This window comes from Saccoglossus kowalevskii, chromosome 13, assembly GCF_978046115.1.
Source record: "Saccoglossus kowalevskii chromosome 13, keSacKowa6.1, whole genome shotgun sequence".
Classification (NCBI taxonomy): domain Eukaryota; kingdom Metazoa; phylum Hemichordata; class Enteropneusta; family Harrimaniidae; genus Saccoglossus; species Saccoglossus kowalevskii.
In genome coordinates this window covers 8,577,631-8,591,858 of record NC_140653.1, presented here as the reverse complement: position 1 = coordinate 8,591,858, position 14,228 = coordinate 8,577,631, and the positions used below count along the sequence as shown (strand labels likewise).

Below are 14,228 nucleotides of genomic sequence, written 5' to 3'. Positions count from 1 at the left end.
GCAGTTACATGAAATGAAGACTAAAAACTCAGCAACGAGGATTGCAAAATAAACTGAAATTGCCAAACTGATGGTGATCAATTTTATGGCTCACCTTGTTGTAATACACAAATCTAGAAATGTTAAATACTTATTAGTCATAGTCAATTGGAGTCTTCATTGAACGACCCTTGACCTAGAATCACTCAAATCTCAGATTTATGATCAATTTTTATTACTTTATCTTGACATTTGGAGTTGACTGATTTTAATTTCAACAAAGCAATTAGGTACTCTTGAGAGTAACACACTCTTCTGGAAGTCTATTTTCATTGAGTCAATTTTTCACTGATAATCAACCTTTGTCGTTTGAAGACGCTATTGTTTTCACTCAAATATATTTTTCTTTATTTGCTAGATGGGTCGATTAAAAAAAACACACAACTGGTACCATATAGAAACATACATAAACCAATAAATACATTTATTTAATGACTTATTTTGATCCTAGAAACAGCTGTCATTAATGTATAAGCGATATTGCTACTAAGAGGAAGTGTGGTACATTATATTTTTAGCAAAAACAAATTTTAGTAAGGATTTATAAAATAAGGGTATCTCAATGAATGTATATTTTCACTGGTTGGTTGTGATTTGGTTTTCACTGATTGTTTTCCTAAAGTATAATAAACTGTAGAGAATAAATTAAGATTGAGTTCCAATAGCAAATGTTACGTTCAAATTAAACCCCATAGTTCCATGGCATTATCAAGGTTTTCTTTTCTTTTCTTTTTGTAAACAGGCAGAATACAATATCAAGATTTTGCTAAGTTTTAAGATCTTTCGTCTTCTTAATTCTTTTGTCACCATTCATACAATTTGTTCATATTTTTTTATAAAATTGTTATCAAGACATAGGCCAATAGAAAATTCTGTCCATTTTAAACAAAATTATCAAAATATATAGAACAAGCCATGCATGGCACAGGCCCCGTTAATTTAACATATGGTTCTAGAACCGCATTTACCTTACTCGACGGCGTTAGCGCCCATGCCCAGGCAAGCGCCCACCCCCCACTTTTGCGCAATTTTTATATTTGGGGTCACATTCGACAAAGCGCCCACCCCTTCAAAATTTAAAACTTGGTCTTGCGTAACAAATCTTGGTAATCGTTTTTATATGATACAGCATGGATATCGACCGCTGTGATTGCTAGTTACTAGTTTTTTGGAAAAACCATGTCATTTATTCACTGAAATCAATTCCAACAGATCGTACTTTGACATCGATAATTCACTTCCGCATTGCGTTACCGGAAAATCTTCGAGAATTTCCGAAGAATTGCGTCGGTACAACACAGCATTCAGTTTGCTTAATAACCAACTTGACCCAAATGACGCTGCTGCAGGTCAAATCTGCAAATGCATCATGGCGGAAAGTGATTTTCATCGAGAGTTTGCGTACGATCCAACACCTTCATCAGTGGAGATAATATGAGAATTTTGACTTCGACTGTGTTCCAACAGACTATAATGTTTTTAATTTCATAAATTCTGATGGTACATAATTAATATTTTTTGTGTTCATTTCTGTTTCTTCATTGTGAAAATCAATGACGACGCAACTAATTTCATAATTTGATTTTCCCTCAAAGAAGTAATCTGTCACATGATGAATCAAAATTTTCATTTGCACTCTTTTTCGAGGGGGGTGCTTGGGTAAGTGCCCACCCATAAAAAATCGTGATTTTCTGAGTTGAGGCTCCAGGGCGCTTACGCAGTCGAGTACGGTATTAAAACAAATGGCCACCAGTCGGCCATTTTTAATCCAATCTGAAAAACAAAATGATGAACATCAAAGTCCTATAATGTCCAATGTATATACCAAGTTTGAACAAAATCCATCTGTAAACAGCCAAGATCAAGTTCAAGAATTGCAGAGAAAAAAAAAGGCTGTTCGGCCATCTCGAATCAGATCAATGTACATATTTGTATAATATTATGTATGAAGTTTAAATGTAATCGGTCAAGGCATGTCTATGATATAGTTCCGGACAGACGCACGCACACACACATGTACACACACACACATGCACAGACCCACACACAGAGGTCAATCCATAAGTCCCCATTTTCAAATGGCATCTGAACGGTAACTGAAAATACATAAAAAAATATTATGGTGTTAAATAAGCAGATTTTGCGAGGAACTATTTTGTGTAAGGCGACAAAAGTTTACATGGTGGTGATGCGGTTAAGAGCGAGTCTCAGTGTGTTTGTATTTGCAGCACTCAACATGCTAGAGAGCTCTATCCTGCCCGGGGCAAGGCGGCCCCATGACATACAAATAACTAGTCTAGTCGCCAGCCCTGCAGTGCACAGTTCTATGAACTGCTACAATATCCACAAAGGAATCAGATAATGGATTTCATCTTTACTGAACATTCGGAATATCATATTGACTGACAGTTGCTGACTTCAAACCATGATAACTCATAATAATGAGATTGGTAATCTACACTGATATCAAGTCGGTGATGATATCAAGTCGGTGATGATATTTTAGTCAATTTGCGTATTATCAGCTTACGAGTGATGATGTGAAGATGGAGCCGCGATTGTCATACGTCTTCTCCGACAAACTAATCTTATCACGAACATACAGTGTAGGTGCATTGCGATGAATTAAAATAGTAATCAGGTACATGTACATATACATCTCGCACAGATTACTGTGATCAGTATACTTTAAATAACAACAAAGTAGATTTTGCAATATCATTCGGTTGTGTTTATGTAAAACTTAAAGCAAGTTTGTTTTATATGTAGTTCTCAAAATAATATTTGAACATCACAGTAAAATCTTTTTGTTGTGTCTAAATCGAATAAACGATTAATGACATCATCATGCCAAGGAATGCAGAGAAAGGTTTGAGACTACCACATTTGCCATGTACATACAAAAAGCATTCACAATATATTGAGAAAAAAAGACCAATGCCTTGTTGCGTTAAGGCTGAATATCAGCATGTTTGCCATGTACAAGTACACATACGTGTGTGCATTCAGTTTACTCAGTTTTAGGTCATAGGTTTACAAAAAACAAATATAAGTCATCTCGTTCCTCATGACCAGCCAAAGTCTCTCATATGGTTTCCATAGAAACAATCCTTTTGCAACTTGAAACGTACAATGCAGGTAAAAAAAATCAATAACTGAAAAATATAGAAAAATAATATGCTATTAATTAAATTCTGATATTAATTTCCTGTGAGACAATTTTTTATGAGTTGGGGAAAATGATGGAATCTATAGTAGTGACAATTATATTAAAATTCTGTAAACGTAGTGTTACAGCGACTTTCGTGAAATTCAGTTGGCACAATACAGTGGAATTGAACTGTTAACGAAACTGAGTCACAAACATTTCTGAGAGCTGAGTTTGATTCTGTTTTCATTTTTTAGCGTTGTTTTATACTTGAATAAACTCAGTGTATAGACACATAGCACGGTTTTATTCATAGAATGATAGTCATAATAATCACATTTCACAAACACTGTACGTGTATCAATCCTCTTTTACAGCACACTGTGTCCATTGAATCAAGTCTTTTACTTACTCTGAAAAGAAAGATTGATTCAAATACAAAAACATATTTCCATCATTATTATTACTAGATAGAGCACGATACATTTTTCAAACACGAGAGAATTCGTGATAATTCCAGCACCAGTTTCTCATCTGTACGAGCACTCAGCAATCATACATGTTGCGTTTTGAAGTGGGTCAAATCAAGGGTATAATGTTGTCTACTACTAATATCTAGTTATTTTATCAGTTTACCAAAATTTAACTAATTACGAAGAAATGCCACATCCTTCGTTAGAATGACCACAGGGAATTAGGACACCTGATGGGTAATTTGAATCGTTAACTAGAAAGCAAAAAAATACATTCTTTCCACCTTTCACTAATGTAATCTGCTTAAAAGACAACTTGAAGATTCTTATCAGAGGTTGTTAAAAACATTGCATCGCACCCTACCACATGTATATCACCATAGAATGCAGATTTTCATTGTTTCTGAGTTAATTTAAATATATAAACATTCCTTTTTTTAAATCGTGGTTCAATAATGTGTCAATGATCAGATTAGACTGTAATTTATCATAAACTAATAATGTTGTTTTTGCTACACATTGATGAAAAATTAAGACCACTAAATACATATGTGCAGCGATTGTTATTGTGAACACAAATATCATACATGCATATCAGATAATATCAGTGTTTAATCGAAAAAATACTATTTAGCGTGCTTTGAGTCAATAATAAATTATGATCAAATGTATTCATCAACATACATGTACAGTACCAAACAGTAGTAGTGTTCACGCTACACGAAGTACTTGCTAAGATTTAAGCTGGTTTAGGCTTATCTCACATGTTTGCATTTCGACTCGACCAAATTGCGCCCACGCACTGGGAGGGCCAGTCCATAGTACGGGCTAAGGGGTGCCATCAGTTGGTAACCTTTGTTAAGCCGCTGTTTATGCACGCAAAATTTCTGCTTTTGAAGCAACGTGCACGTGCATGGACCCAATGTATTTGAATGGTTACGTCTGAGTTTGATTGCCATTTGGAAATGAGAAAGTTGCATATATTAATATAATATTCACACCCAAAGGTTGCTACAGAGGACACTTAGCTCTGGGCTAAGCATTCACACACACTCTGTTAGCCCGTGCTAAGGATCTGGACAGCGTCTTAAAATCGGATCAGATTTTACCCTTACTTAGACCATGCAAAGCGTTGACGAAATTTTTCTTAGCACGGGCTTAGGAGCCGTGCATGAACGCAACTACCGGTAGTATTTTGAAATGTTCTCATCCATAATGCACCTTTGAACTGATACAGGCGTACGTATAACCCTTAAACCATTCATTGTCAAGGTTATGATGGTGTTCCAGTAGTTTTGGCTAATCTTCAGACATTTTCACTGTTTAATTACACAAAATGTAGACGCAAGCAAATATCAGAGCAAAGATAGGACAAACAGTTTTTTGTTTTTGCAAAAAAACCAAAACCAAAAAAAACCAAAAAAACAAACAAAAAGATGCTGAAAATACACTACAAAAAAATATTTTTTGAAGGTGTTGCTGTAATTTTCCTATCTTCTATGTACACTACATTAATTCATACATGTGTTGCTTCCAGGTAGCTTATAGCTGTTCCATATACCGCTACATGTACTTATACTTAAGCCTAAGCTTAAAGCATAAACGGGATATGTTACATGTAAATAGTTTGTTAGTCATTCCATTTTCATCTATTAGATTTAATTATTGATAAATTACTAAAAAAATTACCGATAATACATTATGCATATCTGTATGCATTTCCCATTCAATGCTTATTGAACTGAACCCCCAACCCCCAACACGAACATAACACTGTAGTTTTTGTATATACAAATGTAGGTTAAACACCTGTATGATCAGGTTTCAAATACAAAATAAGAAATTTATCATTCATGTATATTGTGTACTGTATATGCTCTATTAGTAGTGTATGTGTGTACGTGCTTACATAAACGACAGGTGTGTCCATCAAAATAGGTCATGATTGTAAATTTACTGATTTAATATATAATGGTTTAGAAACACTTCATTTACAGGGTGGATTCTAATGCAGCAAATATGCTACTCTATTATGTCAAAAAATGTTTTTATGTCAAATGAATAAACAACTGTACAAGTTTGTTTGTGTTTACGCTGCAACAGTCACGTCACACGGTTGAATTCAGTGTATACAAAATACATGTGTTGTTTAAGTTGCATTGGACCATCTCAAACATACAGCAACACATCTGTGGTGCATTCAAATGTCTGTAGTCGCTACTTTAGAATTCAGTTTTCGTTCACACGACTCTCAGGTTAAAGAAATGATGTTATGCTAAACCTTTTTTTTTATCTACCTGAGGGCAGATATGCAAATAATGCCAAAATACATATATCCACTTTGCAATGCTTCACTGGAATTCTCTTTCTCATCAACAGCTCACAGTCAGTTGACATTTCAGCCCACATGGAGCACATGCAGTACTGAAACATCAACCAATAGCTTTTACTAGAATGGTATGGACTCATTCAATATTCTACTTATTAATAAATCTAATTATTTATTTACAAAAAACACATTCCTCTAACAAATAATTTATTAGAAACTGATGAAGCAAACTAGATAAAACCACTTTGATGCAGACTAACTTTAATTCAAATTCTGACAACATTAACTCGGTAAAATTAGCAGACAGTGGAACGTTTTAACAAAAAGGGTTGCCAATATAATAATGTTGACATTTGAGACAATACTGAAATACACACAACACTGACGGGAAATCTAATTAAGTAATCTAATTAAAGCATCATTTTTGAAACATTTCAATTTTTCCTGACGCCTAAATTACGTTTTTTCGCAGTCATTAACACCTATTCAAGGAGACAACTTTCATGGCAACTAGAACGAATGGGTTAATGTGTTGAGCTGTTACCTCAGTGAAAGTGTTAAGTTCTTTTTCAATGATCAGTAGATCATGACTACTGGTAATTTCATGTTTAAAAAAAACATCATACTTTTTTCAACAAAATTAATATCAACAATTAAACATGGATAAATTAACATCGTCGATATTCAAAAATTCCTGGATTTCAGCTGAACCACCCAACATTCTGATTGGTTAATAACCGATCAGGTCAAAAGATGTAGTTTCAGTTAAAATTGTGCCTGGAAAAAAACCATGGTGTATAACATTTCACAGTGTTTGTGTGTTCATTTGCAGTGAAACTACATGTAAGTTGAATTTTACATGCTTCTCGCAAACAAACCAGTGATTTGACTGTAGTAATACCGGGAATGAATGTTGTAACACCTCAAAAAATAGGTATATTATTTCCCAGCATGACCAGACTGTACTACTGTTTATTTTCATTTGACATTATAACATTTTTTTATTCTTTTTTATTATGTGGAAATGCAAAAAAAATGTTGACTGGAAAATTTAACTGTTTGAGATGCCTATTTTAAAACCAAATAATGGCCCTCACTCTGACCTGTTGCCTGAATTTGAATAAATATGGTTCTTATTCTCAACTCTATTTTGGGAATGCATCAGCTATGAGGAAAGGGAGAGTTTACCTGTCTTCATTACCTCATGATATGGTTAAAATCTAAAGTGTGAAATAATTTAGACTCATAACAAATGGGAATGTAATGTCAGTTACAACATATGTGACATTCACATACCAACAAGTCAAAACTCACTGAACTCTAAATAATGAAATCACACATTTCACAAAATAGGTCAACCGACTTTTCCAGGAAAAACAGTATTTCAATAACCACAAAAAAACAGTCAGTTATGATACACAAACCATTTTTTTCAAGAAGAATACATAAACATATTCTTGAAATTGAAAATAAAATAATTAGAGTTCAGAGTGGTGTGTAAGTACATTATCAGAGCCTTAGGTGAGCAGATAACCTCACAAATTTATCAATCAAATCTAGGAACTGTCAGCTCCGGTACTAGAAGCTAAATGCTTAATACAGAAATCTATGTATGCTTTTCACTGTGCTATAATTATTTTTTTGTTTTCACCAACAAGCAAATATGGTACCTACTAAATAGTTCAAATGCAATATGACATCAAAAGCGATGATCAAAATAGCAAAATAACAGTCAGGGTAAGTATTTTACGGTCACAACTAGCAGACCTTTCCTTTTAAAACAAGCAATTTGCTCATGCAAAATTTTGCCAAAAGAAGCTAAAACTAAAATTTAAAAAAAAACAAAAAAACGTGCAAAATTAAATAATTCACGCCTCAGTGCTTTTAAAAAAGAAATTTTTTACTCTACAGCCATTTTCAAAATGTAAGGCCTGAACAAGCTAAATTATTCTGACAGCAATTAAGACGTATTAGTATTCAATTTTTTAAGAGGACATGCTTACCGGACTTCCTCTAAAATTGGTTACTATGTACATAACTATGTTGGGCAAGACACACAACACAAATATACTTTTGCAATTTATGTATGACAATTCTCACATTACAAAATACTGTCTGCATTAGACATCTTTTTTTCTCGTTTTCTGACAGTCTGTATCAAAATTTTAAATAATGTATACCTGTGCACAGGTGACAACCCTCCCGCTTTAATCAAATAACCCCCCTCCAAACTTAATTAAAATGAGGTCACCATGACCAATATTACAATGAATAATAATAAACCTAATTACATAATAAACTATTTGTGGAAATATATTAGCCTTATCATCAACTAATCCAAATATTCAGAAAAATTCATTTTTCACTTCATTCGTCGACTCTGTGAGTACTTGATGCATGCACTGCAAACAATTGAAGCTAAGTCACTACAGCGTTCAAAGGTCATTGCTCAGAATACACATTTTACAGAATAATAATACCAATAAACATTGTGGATTTGTGAATCTTAGCATTTCTGCGCATAATCCACAACCGTGAAAGCAAAACTAAGCTGTCTTGTCATTTTAATTGCATATAGAATACAGATATAGTAATCACAAACAAGTACTATACATTCACTTGGCTTAATTTTAGAGGACTTGTAGTTATAGGGATATTCACTAGGTTTTAAATTCACTGGATTGTGAAGAAAAGCTGAATATTTATTGGTTAATTCATCTATAAAGTGTAAAAAAACACACTAATGATTACGGCTTATACAGTACACACATAATTATACACTATAGATCAAGAGATCACAAATCATAATTTCATTTTTCAACAAAAAATATTGTTTCCATTGAATGAATAATTATGTTGATTCAAGAAAGTTCAGTGGGAGTCCACTGAATTCTTGTCAAACCAATCTAGAGAATCCAGTAGATTCTGGATGAACCAATCTAGAGAATCCAGCAGATTTTAGTTCAATCAGTCTAGGCAGTCCAGTAGATTATAGTTCAATCAATCTAGGGAGTCCAGGAGATTATAGTTCAATCAATCTAGGGAGTCCAGGAGATTATAGTTCAATCAATCTAGGGGGTCTAGTAAATTCTGGTTCAGCCAGTCTAGGGAGTGCAGCAGATTCCGTATAAACCAGTCTAGAGAGTCCAGTAGATTCAAGTTCAACCATTTCATGGAGTCTAGTAGATTCTGGTTCAACCAGTAGATTCTGGTTCAACCAGTATAGAAATTTGATTAGATTATAGTTCAAACAGTCTAGAGATAAAGTTGTTAAGATTTCTATGAGGAAACATAATTTATTTAATTGTTTCCCAATTCTGATAAAAAAAGTTAGTTCGAGAATGCTAATAAGCAAACTCTGACACAACATCAGTAACGTAATGATTGTGTGAGAAGGATTATACCACTAAAAAATAGGGGGTTTAATTAGTATTTCCATGACACAGTCCTCACAACCCAGGAACATACAGATTCTGAAAACTGAGATGGACCATACCACGAAAAGATAGGGGTGGCAGGTTATAGATATTGAGCTCATGGTAAACTCCCTGTTTCATGCATTAACCTGTTAACAGTATATGTAGTTGTCAAACTCACTCATTTCACTGGTTGATTTGATTTGAATCAGTGAATTTTTAAAAGCGCTTAGAGGCTTTAAAGGGATTGCGTGTACCGGTAGTACCCATCTGGCAGAGTGCAGGTTGCACACGACAGGTGATCCACTGCCTTAATTTGCTAACTTAGAAATAATGCGTAAATCATATAAATTAATTGTCCAAAAAGCTCAAAATTGTCAATGACATCATAACTGAAGTAGTCTGTTGTTAATCCACTGTTGGGTAGTTTCCAGCTGTTGCTGTCGCCTTTATTATAAACCCACAAATGAAAAGCAATAGTGAAAGAAAGCAAATACAAGGAGTTCTTACTTGTACTTGCTGGAGCTTGCGGGAAGAGGATTAATGATAGCATTGTGACAAGAAGACTCGATTGAAGGATGTAACTGGCATAAACACATGGTAGTTCGACTTAACTACTGTGTTACTGGAATAGCGGCCGTGTAATCTCACTTTGATTTCAAAGACCCAGAAATGTTTTTAAGGTTAACCCAGAAGTAAAAAAAAAATCTGATCAAATAGTTTTCCATAATATGATGTACATGTGTTAAACTGATGCATATGATGATCGAAAACATGTACATGTATATATTCATTTTCATAAGCCTTACAAAAAAATTTAACAAGAGAAAAGTGCCATACCTCCTGCAAAGAGCTATACCATTGATACATGTATTTGATGCAGAATAGGGGATTGCAATCATAAAATTGTGAATTCACAGAGCATTTGTTTAACAGTATTCTGTAAACAAGTTATACATGTACATCATATAAAACCGGAAATAATACAGGTTTTATGTATAAACACTGTCAGCACTTACTGGGATTAGTATTTGACCAGCTATGGACAAGGGCAATCAGGTGTTGATGTCCAGAAGGACGGTTGATGAATGATTGCATGACAAAATCATACTATATTGGAAATTATATTTTAGTATAAATATTTGTGCTGTGTACATTTCAGACAAGGGGGTTCATGCTGAATTCTATTTTTAAAATAGAAACCAATACAGTGACAATAAGTATTATACCTCATTCCGCATCAACATCCACAGTGTGGACATAAATCAAATGATTTTACATGATACTCATTATATAAGTATTACATGTACAGGCAAATCTGTGTTAGTGTCCACCTCTATATAAAGACCACATGTCTATAGTAACCACTTTTAAGTAGTCCCAAGGCATAATGTACAGTGCATGAGCAACCTGCAAATAAAGACCACTCGTCTTATGTGACCACCCCCTTCAAATATTGTTTCAGATTTGTCATTGTTTAGAGACCAAAATAATAATAAGTCTTCGATTTATAAAACTAATTTTAATTTCCAACTAATTTAATTTTGATGAACTCAAATAAATGTGTTGCAACAATACATGTACCATCTCATTATTTTCTGGACAAATATTATGTCAATTGTATAATTTGGTGATCCATCAAAATATAATCGACCATATAACCTCTATATAAAGACCACCTTTCTAAGAAGACCTTTTTAATGAAGTCCCTTGGGTGGTCACTATGCACAGGTTTGATTATATGTGCCTAGAGCATTTATTTAACTCAGTTAACTGAAGAAAAGTTTTACAAGAAGTAGAGTTTGTAAATTCTAATGATAACTCAAATAAATATCATTAATAGAGAATTTCATCAAGCATAATCATTTTCAACAGACTGAATTGGTCAAAACCTGATCACAGGCTTAACAGTGAAACACAAAACATATTCTGGAAGAGGTCACATGACTATTAATTTAAGTATAACGTTTTTGAAATTATTTTTCCAAAAAATTGCATATTTTGATTGCAAATTGCTTGACTATTATTGAGAGAGTCTTACTACACAAAGCACTAATAATCAGTAGTACATGTAACAGCACCAGATTTGGTAGAAGTTGAGATTCACGCTCAGCATCTTATTTTAAATACATTTTGTACTGTGAAAGCAATTATATTAACTGTAATTTAATTTCACTATTTTGATAATCAAGCAGAACTAAACTGTTCCCATCTGGGTGAGAGAAGATCAACATCCTGATTCTGATTTAAATTCCTAGATTTTTCGATTAAACAATGAGATAAATTGTAATATTCCATGTTCACATGGATTAAAATTAGCAGATTATATGTACATGTATTAGTGGAAATAAAAACCCAGAAAATATTTTAATGTGTTTACAAATAGCTAACATGTAACTTTTAATTTAGCTACCCTGCATTCAAGATGTGCTGAATTCAGTAAAAATGTCTATTCTCACAATGAGATTACTGGCACCTTTATTATATTAAAGTGCTACTAATTGAACTTGGATGCAAATGGCTTCTTAGATCTCTGTAACAGCAACATAGCAAAAATAGATTTTCATTCCCTCCTTGTTAATCACATTCACTTTTTCTCTGATCTAAGTAACAAGGGATTTGGGAACAGTGAAAGCACCTCAAGCCAAATAGCTGAAACAAAATGCAGTTATTTCCATGGTGATCATCAGGATTTCTAGCCATGGTGATTCTTCTTTCAGCACTGTTGTCACTTTCAAGTGTAGTATGGATTGTTATGGATTCAGGGAATCTATAATATTTAAAGTGCATTCTGTCTCAGGTAGTTTATGATGCATTATGGGTAACCTACTAAACAGCTAAATGTTTCCTACTCTTTATCCTATACTTGTGAATTAACTGCTTCTGAAACAAAGGAATCTATTTGTCCCTTGAGTCCAGGTAAAACATGTATCCCTTTCAGTCTGAAGTCAAACAGTATTCATGTATGAATGCCACAAATATTGGGAAAGGAATTTTCTCTAAAGTTTGGCGTTTTAAAATTAATTCACTAAAGACTAATTGTGCTATTGTATGTAACACTTCATGATATTATTAAATTCAATTGTTATAGTAGTTGCCATAGTAGTTTCTGAACCTTGCAAGGAAATTTCAATAGCAATCCAAGTGAGTTTATTAATTATGTCCGTGTCAAAGTCATGGAGAGAGGGGTACCCACCATTTTGGGAACTTTCATGTTTGAAAACTACTATTGCATCTTGCCACGAATGGTAAATAAAGTTCACCAAAAAGTTGTTACATTTAAAAGGTAGCACGCTTGATATGTATAATTATTATATCACACAAACATTTATAATAATTTCATTTTTCACATTGTGTTATGTACTGCAGATTAAAAACATGACATCCCACTTCTGAACAAAAACACCAACAGTGATTTGGGCTTTTTAAGAAAAGATTGCAGCATGAAGAAATAGGTGATTTTCCGAACAATTGCGAGATCTCGCGAGATGCATGAAAGACGCGCGTCGAACGTCTGCCGCAAAAATCGAACGATTTGATTTTGAACTAGAATTTCTTTATTTCGCAGCTTACATTGACCGGCCGATCTTCGACAGAGGAATATTGCTTCCGAATACCCTCACTTAATCGAAATTGTCTATCATCAAATGTGGACAGCACATTATTAAGCATGGAAATGCCCCCAAAATACTTTTGCGTTTGTCGAATCCCACGCGATGTTTGACGCGACTACGACGCTATGACCTTTGTTTGTCCTGTTGTTACGTTCGATCTCACGCATAACGTGTGATTCTCGCAGTGTACGGAAAATGGTCTATTAGAACGATTAAAACATTTCATTTATCATTATGCAGTTCTAGTATACGTTCTGCTGTTAGTGGCTGAAAAGCTGAAGGCTTTCATGAAAAAAAAAATACTTCCTGTTGTATAAGATTAATAGCAAGTTTCTCTTAAACTCATTAGATTGATCGTAATAGATTAGGTTTCAGTAATCTAAACAAATAAACAGACAGTACAACCGGATACTAGTAGGACACTGCAGTACAGAAAAAAGTATTTGCCAACACAACGTTTACGAGCATAATACTTGCCAATGCAGAGTTTCACTGAATGTGACTTAATTTAACATCCGTTTTAGATCTAAGATATAGCAAATACAGCCGCAAAGTGGAATATATGCGTATGGGTTATGTACTTTAGAGAGCTCGGTGCGCGATCTGCGCTGGGGAATAGTTGTTTCGGGAAACATGCGATGGTATGATTGATGACCAGTTTTACGCTAACTTTTGTTGACATACTGCATGAATCCGCTTCCGCATTTTTCCATGGAAAGGCTGTAGTTTGGCTGCGATGTACATAAATACAAATATATAAGCAATATTATTGGATGACAATTATAGTGAAAGCAGGTACTCACACTTCTAGGATGCGATCTCCTTTGAACAGACCTGCCTTCTCTGCAGCGCCGCCCTCTAAAACAGCACTGACGTGCTGCAGAGGTGCATACAGCTCGCCATTTATACTTTTTAGTTGACCTCCTTCACTCACTTGTCCCCTCACATTGAATCCGAACCCTGTCTCGGATTTGACGATGTGGACTATACGGGGCTGAGATGTCACAGGCGAAGTCGGTGCAGAGGAGTACTGTTCATGTCTCGGGCTGTCGTCTTCGTCGTCCGCCATTTTGTTTAAAATGACTAAGATCACGTGACGTGCGATTAGAGGGCGTGACCTCATTTAGTGCAAACTACTCTCGTCAACAGGTACAGTTGTATGCACAGAGTTAGAAAACAGAAAATGAGGGCGTATATGAAACGCAATAT

The 14,228-nt window shown here is 34.4% G+C and overlaps 1 protein-coding gene across 1 annotated transcript in view; it reads right to left on the bottom strand.

Annotated features, from left to right (window-relative positions):
- Positions 1 to 14,107, bottom strand: part of LOC100368066 (sorting nexin-27-like) — a 97,650-nt gene extending 83,543 nt beyond the window's left edge. The window contains exon 1 of the mRNA XM_002732674.4: positions 13,823 to 14,107. Within this exon, the coding sequence (XP_002732720.1) occupies positions 13,823 to 14,088 (266 nt within the window). The 5' untranslated portion in view covers positions 14,089 to 14,107. The remainder of the gene's footprint in view (positions 1 to 13,822) is intronic.
- Positions 14,108 to 14,228: the final 121 nt, after the last annotated feature.